This window comes from Chelon labrosus (assembly GCF_963514085.1).
Source record: "Chelon labrosus genome assembly, chromosome: 15".
Lineage (NCBI taxonomy): Eukaryota > Metazoa > Chordata > Actinopteri > Mugiliformes > Mugilidae > Chelon > Chelon labrosus.
The window spans coordinates 15,801,235-15,817,120 of NC_140348.1; the positions used below are offsets into that span (position 1 = coordinate 15,801,235).

Sequence of the window (15,886 nt, forward strand, 5' to 3'; positions counted from 1 at the left end):
AGCAGAGAATTGACCTGTTTTACAAACATTTCTGCAATGGGTTTATGCATTGGCATAAAACATTTTAACGGTCACATAACATCAATAAACTGTACTGTAGGCCTCAGCCATGGCAGTGGCACATCGACTGTTAAATGACGACATCCTTTCCTGAATGACATCTTGGGTTCATTGACTGTTAAACGTGGCGCTTAAATACCACTAGACTCGTGTTTTTGCGGGATCACCTCTGACTACGAGTTGAAGTCGCTATTGGAAAATCAATTCAGCGTCACACTCACTGAAGTTTGAATAAAGTCGGACTTTTCATCTGCACGGATAACAATAAAACCAAACATATGGAAAAGTTAAAATTTTGGGACCTTTATTACATTATGAGCAAAGTGAATCAAGTTGCACCAAAAAAAAAAAAAAAGGAAAGAAAAAAAGCAGAGGATGCCTCAACCTTTGCATTATCGTCCATTGTAAACAGGGGCTTCTGCAAATACATACAGGTAAACAGTACGACACGCTGTTCTAACAACAACAACAGCTAAGGGAATATCTTTGTTTTGAGTTCAGGAAGCATTTTTTTTTTATACTGTATAACAGTATTTCTAAGGCCACAAACACAGGTGTATTATCGGGGAAATGTTATTTCCAAATGTATGTAAAAGCTGTCAAACTGTGTCCCGAGGTGTGAATTCCGGATATGTAGCTCGATTTATGATGGATTCTACCAAAATGCATTCATATTTGCAAGTGTGCTGAGAATTGTAAATGTGTGTGCACTCAAGCCAGTTCCTGTAAATACAGATTAGAGTTGTAAAATTATCTTTAAATGCTGGAAAAAAAAAAAAAAAACGCCTTGAAAGTATTGAGCTTCACTCCTTACTTCTGCTTCACTCCGGCTGTGCCTCAGAACTGCATGTGAACTGCACTTAAAGCTCTTTTAGACATTTGTAAATCTCAGGATACTTTAACATTCGCAAATCAGACCCAGACTGGGATTCACAACTCTCTGTACACATTTGAAAATAATATTGGCAAAATGGTGTCCCCATACGCAAAGACGAGTTCAAAAGAAATACATGTAAATTATTCACAGCTCTCTGCTCTGTGCCATACTTTGATAGAGCCGTCATATTCAAGGGAGTTGCAGGGTTCCTGAGCTCCAACATTGCTAAACCTTAATAATTAGTGATTTTATTTTGAAAAACAAATAAATCCGCCCACTGTGAGAGACTGGACGCGTGCCTATGAAAATAAATGATCACATCTGAGGTATTCTGTTTGTCATGATTGTCAAACACCCGATCACAAGGTATTTTTGGCTATTGCGTTCAGAGTCCGGACTTTGCTCACATCTGCCACCTTCAGGCCGTACTCGGGCGCTGAGAGCGAAGCCCCCATCGTCACGCAGGTGTTTCTGGGCATGAAAACATTATTGGACAGATTTTAAGATTTTTGTGTGCAAGCTTTTAAACGATTTGCAGGAGTTCAACGAACCTGAACTTCATGGCAGAATCCTTACTGGAGCGGGCGGAGCAGTGAAACTCTTGAGCCCCCGAGCCCTCCAATATTCTCTGCAGGTTCCTTTCTGTGATACCCCCTCCTGTCAACAAAAAAAAAAATAATAATTAAACATCTGTGTGACATAAATATGAATAGCGAAGAGATGAAAAAGTGAAAACACTAACCCGGCATTATGATAATTCTCCCCTTAGCCTGTCAATTGGAAAATAGGGCAGTTAGACTAGAGGGACACAAAGACCTAGCCATTTTCATATGCCTGAATGCAAACATGTATACATGCAAAAAGTTGATACAAACTTGTTCAATGAGCCGTTTAATGAGAGGCAGTCCCTCCAAAGCAGAGCTGTCACAGCCACTTGTCAACACTCGCTGGAACCCTAACGATATCAAAGCCTCCAGAGCCACCACTGGATCATGAACCATGTCAAAAGCTGCAGCGAGAATAATATAATGTCATAACATGAGCTCAGACTCATTAAAATATCATGAAGTCTCTCCACACCTTTTAGGCACTATAGTTAGATGAAAGCCCTAATCAGGCTTTTATTATTCCATTGAGGATGTGTGATCATTTTTTAAGTGTGATTGCTGGCAGCTGCAAAGAACTTTAGAAGTTCACAATGGATTCAAGGGAAAAAAATGTTACCTCGGTGGAAGGTGACAGGCAAAGGACGAGCAGCAGCTAGCGGGGGGAAAAAATAAAAGAAGTAAAAAGTACAAAGAAACAGCAATGAAAACTTGCAAAATATCAAACGGAATTACACAGCTGCACAGTAAGAGTTGAACATTTGACTCTCTCTTTGAGGGCGTATACACAATGGTCAGCTGTTTGTTCAGTACCACACATGCTTTTACACAGCCTTGAGTATATCAAGGTGTCCATATACAGAAACCAGTCTGGAAGTCTTCAGGTAAGACTTCAGTAAAATATATTTTACAGTACCATTTATATTATTTAAGGCTACACATTTTAAGACGATTATTAAAAATGTACTGAGTTTAATGTCATAACATCAAAGGTTCAGACAGTGAAACCATAACCAGTTAGCAACCTCATAATTAAGTTTGGCTCCAGCCCTTTAAAGCACATCGGTCCTTTTAAATGTCATAGTTTTGTTTTTAACAAAAAACATACGATTCATATATTCACCAGGCTCCGTGATGATCAAAATAAAATTTCAGCTTCTCCAAGAATTCATGACAAACACAGTTTATTTTCTGCTGCAGAGGAAGAGTGCCCCTAGGGTGTCACTTTGAAGGAGACAGGTGGGAGATGAGATGAAAAAAAAAAAGTTCTGAGGCTCTCCATTTCAATTGTCCGAGAACCACTGACCGCATATCTTCAACTGGTAAACAGCACACAATTATCTTTGTCTGTGGATTATTGCTACAGTATTTGTCTTTCTGTCCCTGTGGTTTTATTTTAGAAAAAGTCCACCAAAAGTTTAATTAATGGTGAAACAACAGGAGGGTGTCACATGGAATAAATCAAATACTGCAAGCATGCAGTATGTCTTTGTGTACCCTTGCTTCCTTTAATTAGAGTTGATTTCCATCATTATAGGACAGACTATGGGCAACCTGCACATGTTCAAAAGTAATTAAATAGATATAGTAAAGTAAAAGTAAATCATCAGATACTTAAAGGTAAATCCTTTGCAGTAAATAAAAACTAGAAGGTTTTGTTGTCAAATCGGTCTTTGATAGAGGGTGATCACTCTGTAGATCCTTTTTCCAGACCTCTCCTGGTTTCCTTTTGTATGTTTTTGTGAACTGTAACCAATCATTTCTGATTTTGAGGCCAATCAAAATGAAAAGATGTCTCATCTTTTGGTGCACTGCTCATGAAATCTACTCTTGATCATTGACAAAAGTGTACCTAGGCTAAAATACAAGACAGAAGACTGTTCTCTTGCTGTGCAGCAATGAAAAGATTTTTATCCACCATGCAAATTATATTCCAGACATCCACAAGACTCGCACCCCTCAGTCTACCAGTTGTTTGCCATTTTCTAGTTTTCCTGTGTGCAACTTTTTTATTATCTTTTTTTTTTTTAAATGTACCCAGCTGCTGATTCTGGCAAACCAACAACTATTCATATATCTTTTTGAAAGATTTTCTTTTCTTTTTCTTAACCTGACTTTAAAGGTAAAAGGCGACTTGCAATTAACTGACTCTTTTGTGCATGACTCACTCTAGTGCTGAAATGGTACACAGCTGCCAAAGAAAGGCTTAATAGCCAAGTGTCTCATTTTACTGGAATCAATATGGGCACTGTGAGTCAAAAGGCATGTCTCCCATCTTTCGATAGTAAGATAAACCAACTCAAATTAAAGCATAGTCTAAGAGCTTTCATGCACAGAGTCCACTAGGGTGGCATTTTAGACAGGACATTTTAAGATATGTATTGTCTAATTAAAGGACATTTTTACTATGCACATTACACTGGATTTTTTTTTAAATGTTTCCTTTAAATGTTTCCCTGTAAGTCTATGCAGGTCAGATCAAATATACAGACCCAGTAACTCCATGCAGAGCTCTGTGTCCACCCGTCCATCCTCTGTCAGGGCACCCAGCACCAGTCCATCGGCTCCTTGGCTCTTCATTAGCTCTACGTCCTTCCTCATCACCTCCACTTCCTGGTCTGAGTACAGGAAGTCGCCCCCTCGAGGTCGTATCATCACATAGACTGGTATTTTGACATACTGCTTCACGACCTGCAGCAGACCTGCAGTGGAACAAATAATAGTGGGGTTATGTGGATGTCTGCTCACGGTAAGGACTTCTTGCAGGAGATGTGTGCTCACCCAGACTAGGAGTGAGACCTCCCTCCAGAAGACTGGAACACAGCTCAAGCCGACCTGCACCTGTCAGGAGAGACAACAACACACACTTATACATTTGCAGCCTGCAGCCTCTGAGAAATAACACTGCATGCCAGTTTTATATCGACACTTAGTAGACTGGTGTTTAAGTATAATTAGAGTAAGGAGTGCTGAGGGTATTTGCACAGCAAATGCTGTCAAACTAACCTTAGTAATGAGCAATGATTACCACACTTTACTGACCTCCTCGTTCAGCATTGACAGCAGACTCCACGGAGTCCACACACACCTCCATTAAAAAGCCATCTGCCATTGTGACAGTCTGAACATAGGGAAATAAAGAAAAAAAAAAAACAAACAGGAGTCAACAGGAGATTAAACTTGTTGGCTAACACTTCCAAAAGAACTTAGCTAACCGTTTTAACTTCTACCACAGCTACCTGTCAAATTCACTTCCTATTGATTCATGAGAGATTATCAGTCGACTGGAGGTGACATAAAATCACAACATGTTCTGTGTTACAAGCTGACCACAGCTCTCTTACAGGCAGTCGCCAGGGTGGATATTCGGTTTCCGGGTTGTTGAATTTAAAACACGCGCTGAGGCGAGGGAGGGCGGGTTACGGTAGCTCTGCTCTACTGGTGTGATCACCGCCCATGCGGGATACGCTAAAGCACAGAACAGGCGCTAAAATACACGACGTGCTCGAAATAGTACAGTTTCGAAAATAATAAATAACATTGCGATATACTCTAATTATTTCTATTCATTATTCTACTTTCTGTTTAACAAAGGATTATTTATTTATTTATTACAAAAAAATTACACAATTTCCAGTTCCAGTGACGTCAGGAGGTCAAAGTTGAACCGTTTTCTCACAGACTAGTTGTGGAAACCAGCCGAGTGACAGCTTCAAAATAACCGAGCTCCATCTATTTCAGCAACACCGCAGGATTACCTTGGACCCGGCGGACACTGAGGCGTGAAGATGTTGCTCTCCTCGTTACGGACAACAGTCTTTTGCGGCTGCAGAAGCGCTGGGAAGAGCTACCAACCTACCGTTGTGAGTATAGTTAGCTTTAGCCGCTAACTAGCTGCAGGCGCATGGAAAAGGTCACGCACACAGTGCTACCAATATGATGATATGAAATGTCAGTTGCTCCATCGAGCAGCTTACTCTTGTTTCGATGTGGTGTTTTTTTTTTACGTTTTTATTTAAGTTTTAGCGGATAAAATTAGCTGTTTGGCTGCACTGAGCATCAGTCACGTAAGCACGTAACAGCCAAATTACATCACCGACCTCCAGTTATCCAAGAGTAGCCTTAGCTATCAAATTAACACAAGACACTGGAATACTTATACAAGAACATGTGCCACTCACTTCTTAACAATTGGACATTAATTATGGATATTTTATGGATTAAATATCATTAGATTATATTTTTAATTTACATGAGTTTTTGCTTTTGTTCAGTATATGTAACTGGGACAGTCGATGGAAATGCACCTGAGCTTTCTCCAATCTGCTGTGAAATGTAGTTCATTGTCTGTACTGGTCCCAACAACAGCTCACCAAAATGTTTACAAATGTTAACTCTGCATGCAAGTCTGCAACACTTGCATGCAGGGTTAACATTAAGTCATATTCTGTGAGCTGTCAGATTATAGTATAGAGAAATATGTTCTAACTTTATCAAAAGTTTTGATAAACCCTACGACTTCTGTCCTTCTTCTGAGAGTTTTGTAAGTTACTGTCTCTAATACATGAAACTGGGGAACAGGATATGGGATAATGTGTTATCCTGCTACGTAATTGGAAGAAGAAGTGTTACCAGATCTGGCAACCTTTTGTTCAGACCAGGTTTAGCCTCCTATATGTTTCAGCCCTGTGTCTGGTGTGAACAAGGTATATCAGGACAAAGTGGTGCAGGGTAATTGTGTGTTACCTACCCAAAGTTATGTGGACCTGCATATCTGAATCAGAATCTGAATTCTCTTTCTTGACACTTATGGTCGCACATCTGAGGAATTTTATGTGGTAGTTAGTGCAATGAACATAAGCCGAGCAGCTTAAAAAGTCCGTGAGAGAGCAGTGTTGCAGTGTAGTTAAAAGCAATTGTGGTACCAAGGTAAATGTGAGAGTTTTTTTTTTTTTTTTTAGATTAGGAAGCTACAGTATGTTGTCAAGCATTATTTGAAACTGTTCTCCTTCATTTACAACCTCAGCGGAGTCCACAGCTACGACAATGGCTCGTCAAGAGAGGTCAGACCACCATCGTAGCAGAAGCAGGAGCTCCCTCCTCTCCGGCAGCAGCAGCAGCAGTTACTGTCCCTAACGCTGCCACAAATCGCATCGTGGGTCGCTGGTTACTCGGTTGCAGTGGGCTGGTGGTCGGGGCCGTCGTTTTGGGCGGCGTCACAAGGTACGAGTGTCTTTGTGTAATACACCCCCCTCAAGTTGAAGTGGTGTGTCAAGGTACTCATCGTAAGTATGCATTTGTTACAATCAGGCTAACAGAATCGGGGCTCTCGATGGTTGACTGGCATCTGGTCAGAGAGATGAAGCCACCTCAGACACAGGAAGAATGGGAGGCTGAGTTCTCCAAGTACCAGCAGTTCCCAGAATTCAAAATGTAAGTGTCCTCCTTTTCTGTTACCAAGACAGTTGCAATTATGTAGCTGAAATGATTACCTGTTAAGTCTGTGATGGTTCTTCAGTGCTAAGATTATATACCTGGTCTCATTATGTCTTCACAGAATGAATCATAACATGACGCTGCCGGAGTTCAAGTTCATCTTCTACATGGAGTGGGGACATCGCATGTGGGGTAGGCTGGTGGGACTGGCGTACATCCTCCCGACTGTGTACTTCTGGAGGAAAGGGTACTTCACGCGCTCGATGAAGGGAAAAGTGCTGGGGCTTTGCGGATTTGTCTTCTTCCAGGTAAGACTCGGTTCAGCACACTATTTTATTTGCGTATAACTTGTGTTCGAGTTGTATAAACGTCATCCGATCCTCGTGTGTGTCCTTCAGGGCCTCCTGGGGTGGTACATGGTAAAAAGCGGTCTGGAGGAGAAGCCTGAGTCTTATGACGTCCCTCGGGTCAGTCAGTACCGTCTGAGTGCTCACCTTGGCTCGGCCTTGTTGCTCTACTGCGCCAGTCTCTGGACGGGGCTTACTATGCTGCTGCCAGCACACAAGGTACTCCTTCTAACTTCATGTAAAGTGTTGCAGTTTTAACTTTATTAACAGATGCCACACAGTTTACTACTTCTAAGCCTTATTTTGTAATTTATGATGGCATTTCTTTTACAGATTGCAGACACCAAGAGTGTCATGCAGCTCAGGAGATTTGCCAAGGGTACCGGAGGACTAGTCTTCCTTACTGCGCTTTCAGGTACTGTTTGATCCTGTGTGAATAGGATGCCGCTGACAGCTCATAAAGTCGAGGGACTGGAGTGCTTTTAGCTTCAAGCCTCTTTGGAGACAGAAATCCTTAGCTCAAGATTTCATATTCCAAGGTAGAGTGGGGTTCCCCAGCTATTTGCTTGCAAGCTACCTGCATAAATAATCCACAGAAACGATTAATGGGAATTACCTCAAGGTAGCACAGGAAGTCGTTTATTGGTATGATGGTGAAGTAGACAATGACTGCAGTTTCCAGTGCAGGGAAAGTGTATACTGTATGTTCATGCAAATATATTTGTAAGGATTGTGCAAATGCTTTTTCACAGGGGCGTTTGTTGCTGGTTTGGATGCTGGCCTGGTGTATAACTCCTTCCCTAAGATGGGAGACAGATGGATTCCTGATGATCTTCTTGCCTTCTCTCCTGGCCTCAAGAACTTCTTCGAAAATCCCACAACTGTTCAGTTTGACCACAGAATTTTGGTATGTCTTGTTAGTAATTAAATTTAAATGAAACCTTGAACTTTAAATGCATAGATTGTTGATGTTCATCTGTCTTTTCCTTTTTCTAGGCCATCTCTTCTCTGACTGCCATTACAGGCCTCTATATGTTCTCAAGGAGAATGATGCTGCCCAGGAGGGCTAAGATTGCCATCAACTTACTCACAGCAATGGCCTATGGACAGGTGAGCTGTCAGTTAGATCCAGGAATGTGTATTCACACTTGTCCCAATAGCTGTCAGCGTACACTAACCGAACTGTAACTTCTTGTGCTCATCAGGTGGCCCTCGGTATCAGCACCCTGTTACTGTATGTTCCCACTCCACTGGCAGCAACTCACCAGTCCGGCTCTGTGGCTCTTCTCTCGCTGGCCATTTGGGTCCTGGCAGAGCTTCGCAAAATGCCCAAGTAAATGCCTGCTGCTCTACGGACAAATCTCTTGTAGCTGCAAAGCAAAGCGTCAGCGGTGTCACAAGACTTTTTTAATTTACATTCTGAACTTTTCTTTCACTCCTGGAGCGTGTTTCATTGCAAAATAATCCTCACAGAGTGACGATGAATCATTTCATGATACTGTCATTAAAAGCAGGAATGTTATGTGTCTTCCGTTTAAAAATTCAAATGTAAGCCAGGAATCACATTAATTAATTGTGGAAATACAACAAGGCCATGTTTAGACCTGGTATAAACATGAGTGCTGAGTGATCTGATCACAAGTGGCCAGTGTTAAGTACATAAATATACACTTAGCGTTAGAACGCATCTCCACATCCAACTCAAATCAGCATCATTTGCGGCTTGGTTGAATATTATGTCAACAGTTGCTATACCAAAACAATGGATCAGTGCATACCGCTGTTTCAGAAACATGAACAGGTGATGCGATGCGATTCGTGGGACGTGGGACCAGTCATTATGAATACATCACCAATTAACCACATTTAGATTTTTTGAGCTAAACAGACAAATAATATTAGAAGACTCTCCCTACTAATGAACAGACAACACTATAAGTGCCTTTTCTTTTTTTGGCGATCACTCAAAATAGTGGTTGTGTGTATTTTCTGAATGAGTGAGGCAAAACTCATTTACACAAAGGGATGTCAGTTGAGTACACAGTCTGTCAGTGGCTCACACCACCTACAAATGTGATCTGATTGGATCTCAAATGTGTCTTTAATTCATCCTGGGTGTTCTGACACCTGTACATTAAGCTGGCCACTTCTGATCAGATCACTCAAGATGCATGTTAATACCAGGTCTGGACAGGGCTGACCGAGTTCTGTTAGACTGGGAAAATGCACAAAGGCATGCAGTAAGAAGCAAATTTCCAGTTTCTGTCTGGATTTAATGAAGAAGAAGAAGAAGCAGGATTTCCAGTGAGGATTATATATTTGGTTTGCAGTCAGCTGGAAGTCTGCAGGAATAAATATGTAAATTGTAATATTTTGTTACACAGTTCTAACAGGAAATGAAAACTTAAATGGTCACCTGTTGCCTTGTATCAGGACACACACTGCCTGCAATTTGAAGCTCCTGCGGTTGTATGTATAATTATGTATATTTAAATTATGAACCTGTATGTTGACATTATGATGATGAATTATAATGTAAAACTATAAAATATCGATTGTTACTTTTCACTTGCTGAAAGGACTCTTATTTTATTAAAGCCAATTAATGTACAGTCTTCAAAATTCAAGCTCCAGTCCATTTTGCATAGTAACTGTGATTTTTATTGTCTCTGTACAAAATATACACATTTTGAATATGTAATGGAACCAGTTGAGGCTAGTTTACTAGACAGTCAGTACAACGGGTTAGTACGTTCATAGCTCTAGACACAGTACATGCGGGTATAGACAGATTTTACTCTTGGTTCGGGGGGGGAAAATAACTTGGAATATGTTGGAAGGAACAATCAGAGCCCGAACACCTTTTGCCAGAAAACTGCAAAAAAAAAAGAAAAAGAAAATTGCAGGGTTGGAAGTGCATATTTTTATCAGGGTTGTAGCGTCCCTTTATTCTGTGCTCTGAGAGGTCGGATGACTGGAAAGGTACTGTGGTCGAGAACATTATTGCTATTCCATGTTATTCCTTCTGCACTACAGCCGATTTGATTGCGGCATTTGTAAGAACAAAAAAACGGTTTCGAAGAAATCCACCGCCAGAGCCTAATGTGTGGGGTTAAGACCTTAAAATTATGCTTTTATCCAGGCACTGTGCATCCTTTTATCTCTGATTGCCCCTTGTCCAACTCACTACACAGTATCTCCCCCTCTCTTCACCCACAGGTGGGCTGTATGTCTTAGAGTCACTTCGTATACCTCTTCCTATCTTCTCTTTGGTGTTTCAGAGAGAGGGAGAAAATGGAATGAATGTGGGGGCATAAAGAAAAAATGTCATTAAAATAAAATCATGTTTCTCACTGACAATATACGCACAAACACTCTATGCCTCTTTGAAATTTGAATCAGCCTAATTTAAAGCGACGAGGGTTTTCAGATATATATATATATATATTTTCTTTGTTCTTTTTTTTTGAAGTGGTAGAACCTGCTACAACCACATGACATTTCCGATTACAAGAAGTTCACAAATACAATCTGCAATCTAATAAATTCACCTCGAACGTGTGTTGATAAGCGAGTACAACGGTGGGACTTGGGAACTAATCAATTATAGTGCAACCCCCCCGCGTTGTACTGCCTAACATCACATCACCGGGAATGCTAGAAAATGTACAACAGTCAACAGACGACTACTGCTAGGACTGTAATAGTTTGGAAGGCCAGGAATTATTCTACCAGAATCCCATGAATGGAGGTGGGCGTCGTCCCACTGGACTCTTAAACAGGTAAGATAGATGACATCGCTTCCTCTTACACATGCACACACACACACGTAAAGGGTGAGGCACCTGTGAATGACTAGGAACAGCAGACAAACGAGCAGACTTTGGAGTATCTCTGTAAATACATAATTGGATATTAGTGACATCATCATGCGATATTGAAATCAGTTCCTCATGGAAAACAACACGTTTGAACCGCCATCTGTGACACGGGAACGCTCTCTCCCCAATTTGTCAGTTGCTCCTTTTAGGAAGTGTCTTTTCCTGTCTCATCCAGCAGGTGGCCATAGATTCATTTCTATTTCTGTGGCCGGGGCATCTGCTGTCTTAACCGCACCAGGGAGGTGTTGCCCAAGAACAGGCAGCGGAAGGACCTGATTCACAAATCCAAAAGGGTGATCTAAATAAAAGTGTTGGGGCAAACTTCCTCCCTCTGAGTTCCAACCTGTAGAAGCCGTGATAGTTCCTCTGTCAGTGATAGTAATAAATAAAAGTGGTGGCGTGCCAGAGGCTGGGAGCACACTCCTTCTTTCGCTGTGTCTCTGGGATAAAACTAAGGTTCTGCATGATGAGGGCTGGAGTTGGGGAAACTCCACTGTTGCTTGGAGAAATGCCACTGTGGGTCCAGGAGGAGGGAGAGGGTCTCTCTGCGGCCTCAGGACTCACAGCTCTCAAACAGAGAAACAAGCACGAGCTCGCAAGCCCGAAGACGGCCACACACACACACACTCGTACTCACACACACATCCACCGACTCTCTCCTCAGTCCTGAAGACACACACACACACTCCCTTTTTCTGGTGCCAGTGTCCTCCGCTCTTCAGAATCTTAGATGACGTTGTCAAACAGCTGCATGGACTGCATGATGTTCTCATCCTAGACAGAGACAAGAGGCTCGGATAAGGAGGCGCTGTCATTTCTGATTTAACTTGAATCGCACCGGCTGGGGGAAGTGAGGATTAGAGGTACAGTTTGACTTTTTACAGTGTTTTTCTGTCTCGAGTCTGATGAGAAGATTGACATCACTCCTATGTCTGACCATTAAGTATGAAGCCAAGAGCTAAGCTTCGCATGAAATGTGGGAAACCGCTAAACTGGATCAGTTAAAGAAATATGCAAACCAGTACAAGTAACGCACACTAATTGACCAAAGGTTTCTTGTTTGCTCTAGTAATACAGAAAAAAATACACAAAATGATAATTTTTTTGTGATTTTTCTTGGAAATCTTTCCAATCACAAATCTCTCTCTTGTTTCGCCCAGACAACTAGTCTTTACGCTACATTAAGCTAAATGTCTTCTGGCTCTATATGCATGCTTAAAGGGGAACTACTGTTTTTTACAACCTGGACCTTATTTCTACCATAAAATACGGTCGTTTACTCACCCATATAACTTTTGTGTCATATGCACTCATTCAGGAGATATTTAGATCTGCGTATATCCATATAGTGGGAGTGACTGGGGCACCGAGACGCAGCCTCTAAATAACACATTATCTGCCGCGAGTTACCTGTTATCATCATGGACTGATGTCTTCTGACCTGGATGATGTCATCTCTGAGCGCCGCGCACACCCGCGACAGTCGGCTTATTTACCTGTAATTTGCTACTGCTATGGTTCGTCCACAACTTCAGGACGAAGTTGTCGCAAAAAACTAGCTGTAGCAAATTACAGGTAAACAAGCTGACCGCCACGGGTCCCTGCCATATGGATATACGCTGATCTAATTATCTCCTGAACGAGTGCAAATGACACAAAAGTTATATGGGTGAGTAAACGATCGTATTTTATGCTAGAAATAAGGTCCAGGTTGTAAAAAACTGTAGTTCCCCTTTAATACTGTGAGAATGCAAGTGAGCATTTTTATTTATTTATTTTTGCAAAATGTTGAACTATTCCTTTAGGGCTTGAACCTCCACTTTCTTTTCCGGCGTACCTTTTTGCATGACTCAATGAACTCCTCCACGGTGACCACGCCGTCTTTATTTCGGTCCATTTTCTGAAAGAAGAACACAGCAGCCGTATATTTACTTGCTGAAGAACAATTATTACTTATTATCTACTTGTCAGCGCACAGATCATGATGGGGGTTAAGAGGAAGCAAATACAGTTGAGTTTGACCTGGAAGAAGCTCTCCACGTGTTCTCTCGGGGCGTCGTCCTGCATCGTGGGGTATGTGTACTTCCCCATCATGTCATAGATGGACCTCATGATGTCTAGCATTTCCTGCAAAGAGAGAAGCAGTAATGATGTAAAAAAAAAAAGAAGAAGAAGAAGAAGAAGAAGAAGAAAAAAAAGGCTTTATGGAATATAAGTAAGACAAGATGGATCAGTATCACGGTAACAAGCTTCCACATCTCTCAAAATACTGGGAAGCCATTACAGCCAGTGATTCAGAGCAGCCTTGGCTTAGTGTGTGCATGTGTGTGTTACCTCTTTGGTGATGCAGCCGTCTTTGTTCAGGTCATAGAGGTTGAATGCCCAGTTTAGCCGGTCGTTAATGGTCCCTCTCAGGATGATGGACAGACCAAATACAAAATCCTGCAATAGAAGGGGGACACTGTTATGTAGTGTTGTGGCTATGCTTAAATCCTGTCGCAGCAAATGAATCCCAGCCTAAATGTGTAGGTGTGAAGAGGTAATACATATTTGCAAGGATGCAGCTGAGAAGTGCATATTTGCTTTTGTCGCTCCAAAAAAAAAAAAAAAAAGGAAGAAGAAGGTAACAATGGAGCTCACCTCGAAACTAACCGAGCCGTTCTTGTTAGTGTCGAAGGCTTCAAACAGGAAATGTGCGTACATACTCGAATCTGCAAAGGTAAGAGACTCACGTTCACCATCGAAACATGAAGCGCAGCCTTTGAACAGCTACGATTAGGAGAGCTCTAAATATAGCCCAGATATAAAAATAATTTCACTACAACTGGAGGCGAGTGGTTAACATTTCATCAACCTAAATATCATGAAATGAAAAATTGCTTGCACGTACTTCAGTGCAGCAGGGTAGATTTTTAATGAGTTAATTATATTAATTTCCCCGTGCAGATAAAAAAATAAAAAAATAAATCTGCAAATCTTTACGGTATAACTAAGTTATTTTTTATTAATTAAATAAAGGTAGTGTTAATTAAAGTATTGACATAGCTGGATGTCTGCAGGTTTAGCGAACTCACCTCCTTGAGGAAAGAACTGGGAATAAATATTCTTAAAGTTCTCCTCATTCACCACACCACTTGGACATTCCTGGGGTGCAAAAGTGAGTTGAGAAGTCTGGTTAGTGCATAAGTACATCTTAAACTATTGCCGATCCTGATTTTAACTCCCATAATGGCGCACAACCGCAACAGGTCTGTCTCTCTGTCTTCTTTAGAAAGACCTACATTTTTGAAACCCCTGTAGAGGACTTGCAGCTCCTTCTTGGTGAACTTGGTCTGCTCCTGCAGCTTGTCCATGCTTTCAGGGCGATGGCACACGGTGGACAACTCAAAGTCATCTTCCACGCTGTCTGTAAGGGACAAGGAGAAGCGCTAGTTACCAATCATCACTACACTCACCTAACCGACCCATCCATGACCTGGTCAAGGTGTTTTATTGAAGTTAAAAAAGCTCATGATAGAGTTTGTCTTGTCAGGAAACAAAATAAAATCTTTTATTTACATCACCTTCAGTGATTACTTGAGTATTTTATCACACGGAGACACAGTTTCTCATACATAATTGCGAGGCCACTGGATCTTGTAGTTCACGCACATCTTTATATCATCTCTACTAGAGCACTTCGTACCACAAAGAAAGACATAAAACAGTTGAACACCTATACAGTTCATGAGTTTTTTTAGTCTGAAAACTCTTGCATGCTAAAGAATCTGGGGAGAGGACCGTAGTGACGAAGCGAGAGAAGAGAATTATCATTAATGAGACATTTTAAAAGTTAAGACAGTCACTGACAGATAGTCCTCGTCATAATCTCATTGTAGCTGTATGCAGACCTACTAGCTCCGACCTGACTTTTATCTCAATGAGTCTGCTATCTGTGCCGCACACACACACACACATATCCACACGTCTCATTGCCCAAGGGTTCGACGCACGCTTCAGATCACAAAATAGAAAAAACTGGTCTGACACGTCGGCTGCAATACCAAAGGGTTTTAAAGTTTGTGGAGTCTGCATGTCCACTGAGTGTTTAGGTGTGTTCACGTGGTGTATAGAGAATGAAGGAGCACTTGCTTTCACTGACAGAGGGGGTAGTCGAAGGCTTGCAGCACGGCAGCAGCTTGAGGAATCGCTGCTTTATGGTTTTTTTGCTTTGGCTGTTGGAAGGGTTACCTGCAATCGCCAACCATAGCACAAGGGTTAGATACACACAAGTGGGATTTACGTCCGTTTTCACACACACACACACACGCATGCCTTCGAAACCAAACGCACACTACATGCAGGTGCAACGACAAACCCACTCATGCGGTTTAGTTTAACTGGTAATTGCCTGCTGACTTGGCTTAGCGAAGGGAGACCACGAGTGCCACTTCAGAGAGTAGATATTACTGCACAACAGCAGCGCAGCTTGACCCCTAGAAACACACAGTTTCCTTAATCAGACTTGACTCCTGTGCCACGGCAACGCTCATTCAGTAAACTGTGGAAAAGGCGGCGTGGAGTATGAGTTCAGCGCGTCTAAAACAGTTAATCAGCTTAAAGTTCATTGCACTTCACGTACAATTGCTGCAAACCAACCTCAGCCTCAACCAGAGCCACCCCAGTATGAGCTCACCTCGT

General features: G+C 41.7%; 3 protein-coding genes across 13 annotated transcripts in view; 1 reads left to right on the forward strand and 2 right to left on the reverse strand.

The window, feature by feature from the left end:
- Positions 1-342: 342 nt before the first annotated feature.
- Positions 343-5,011, reverse strand: cutc (cutC copper transporter homolog (E. coli)). 3 transcript variants are annotated; one of them, XM_084561144.1, is made up of 9 exons: positions 4,782-5,011; positions 4,585-4,663; positions 4,324-4,383; positions 4,035-4,244; positions 2,162-2,197; positions 1,813-1,946; positions 1,680-1,707; positions 1,489-1,594; positions 343-1,408 (listed from the first exon to the last, which is right to left on the reverse strand). In XM_084561144.1, the coding sequence occupies exons 2-9, from the start codon at positions 4,652-4,654 to the stop codon at positions 1,297-1,299; spliced, it is 756 nt and encodes a 251-aa protein (XP_084417270.1). In that variant the 5' UTR covers positions 4,655-4,663; positions 4,782-5,011; the 3' UTR covers positions 343-1,296. The 3 variants fall into 3 exon arrangements, with proteins under 3 accessions (XP_084417270.1, XP_084417268.1, XP_084417269.1); XM_084561142.1 differs by having other exon boundaries at positions 4,035-4,383; XM_084561143.1 differs by lacking the exon at positions 4,782-5,011 and having other exon boundaries at positions 4,035-4,383; positions 4,585-4,664.
- cox15 (cytochrome c oxidase assembly homolog 15 (yeast)) lies at positions 4,273-9,893 on the forward strand. Of its 2 annotated transcripts, XM_084561140.1 has the most exons (10): positions 4,273-4,291; positions 5,284-5,405; positions 6,569-6,765; positions 6,853-6,975; positions 7,100-7,286; positions 7,377-7,544; positions 7,659-7,740; positions 8,078-8,232; positions 8,322-8,435; positions 8,531-9,893. In XM_084561140.1, the coding sequence occupies exons 2-10, from the start codon at positions 5,331-5,333 to the stop codon at positions 8,660-8,662; spliced, it is 1,233 nt and encodes a 410-aa protein (XP_084417266.1). In that variant the 5' UTR covers positions 4,273-4,291; positions 5,284-5,330; the 3' UTR covers positions 8,663-9,893. The 2 variants fall into 2 exon arrangements, with proteins under 2 accessions (XP_084417266.1, XP_084417265.1); XM_084561139.1 differs by lacking the exon at positions 4,273-4,291 and having other exon boundaries at positions 5,168-5,405.
- Positions 9,894-11,932: 2,039 nt separating this feature from the next.
- The window catches only part of LOC311500390 (A-type potassium channel modulatory protein KCNIP2), a gene marked incomplete at both ends in the record, with an annotated part of 81,321 nt that continues 77,367 nt past the window's right edge, over positions 11,933-15,886 (reverse strand). For 4 of the 8 annotated variants that reach the window (XM_084561774.1, XM_084561773.1, XM_084561771.1 and 1 more), the window contains 7 exons: positions 11,933-11,980; positions 13,044-13,106; positions 13,229-13,333; positions 13,541-13,648; positions 13,847-13,917; positions 14,281-14,350; positions 14,488-14,612. In XM_084561774.1, the coding sequence (XP_084417900.1) occupies positions 11,933-11,980; positions 13,044-13,106; positions 13,229-13,333; positions 13,541-13,648; positions 13,847-13,917; positions 14,281-14,350; positions 14,488-14,612 (590 nt within the window). Of the gene's footprint in view, positions 11,981-13,043; positions 13,107-13,228; positions 13,334-13,540; positions 13,649-13,846; positions 13,918-14,280; positions 14,378-14,487; positions 14,613-15,333; positions 15,437-15,886 lie in introns of all 8 variants that reach the window. The other 4 variants (XM_084561769.1, XM_084561768.1, XM_084561767.1 and 1 more) reach the window with 2 other exon arrangements.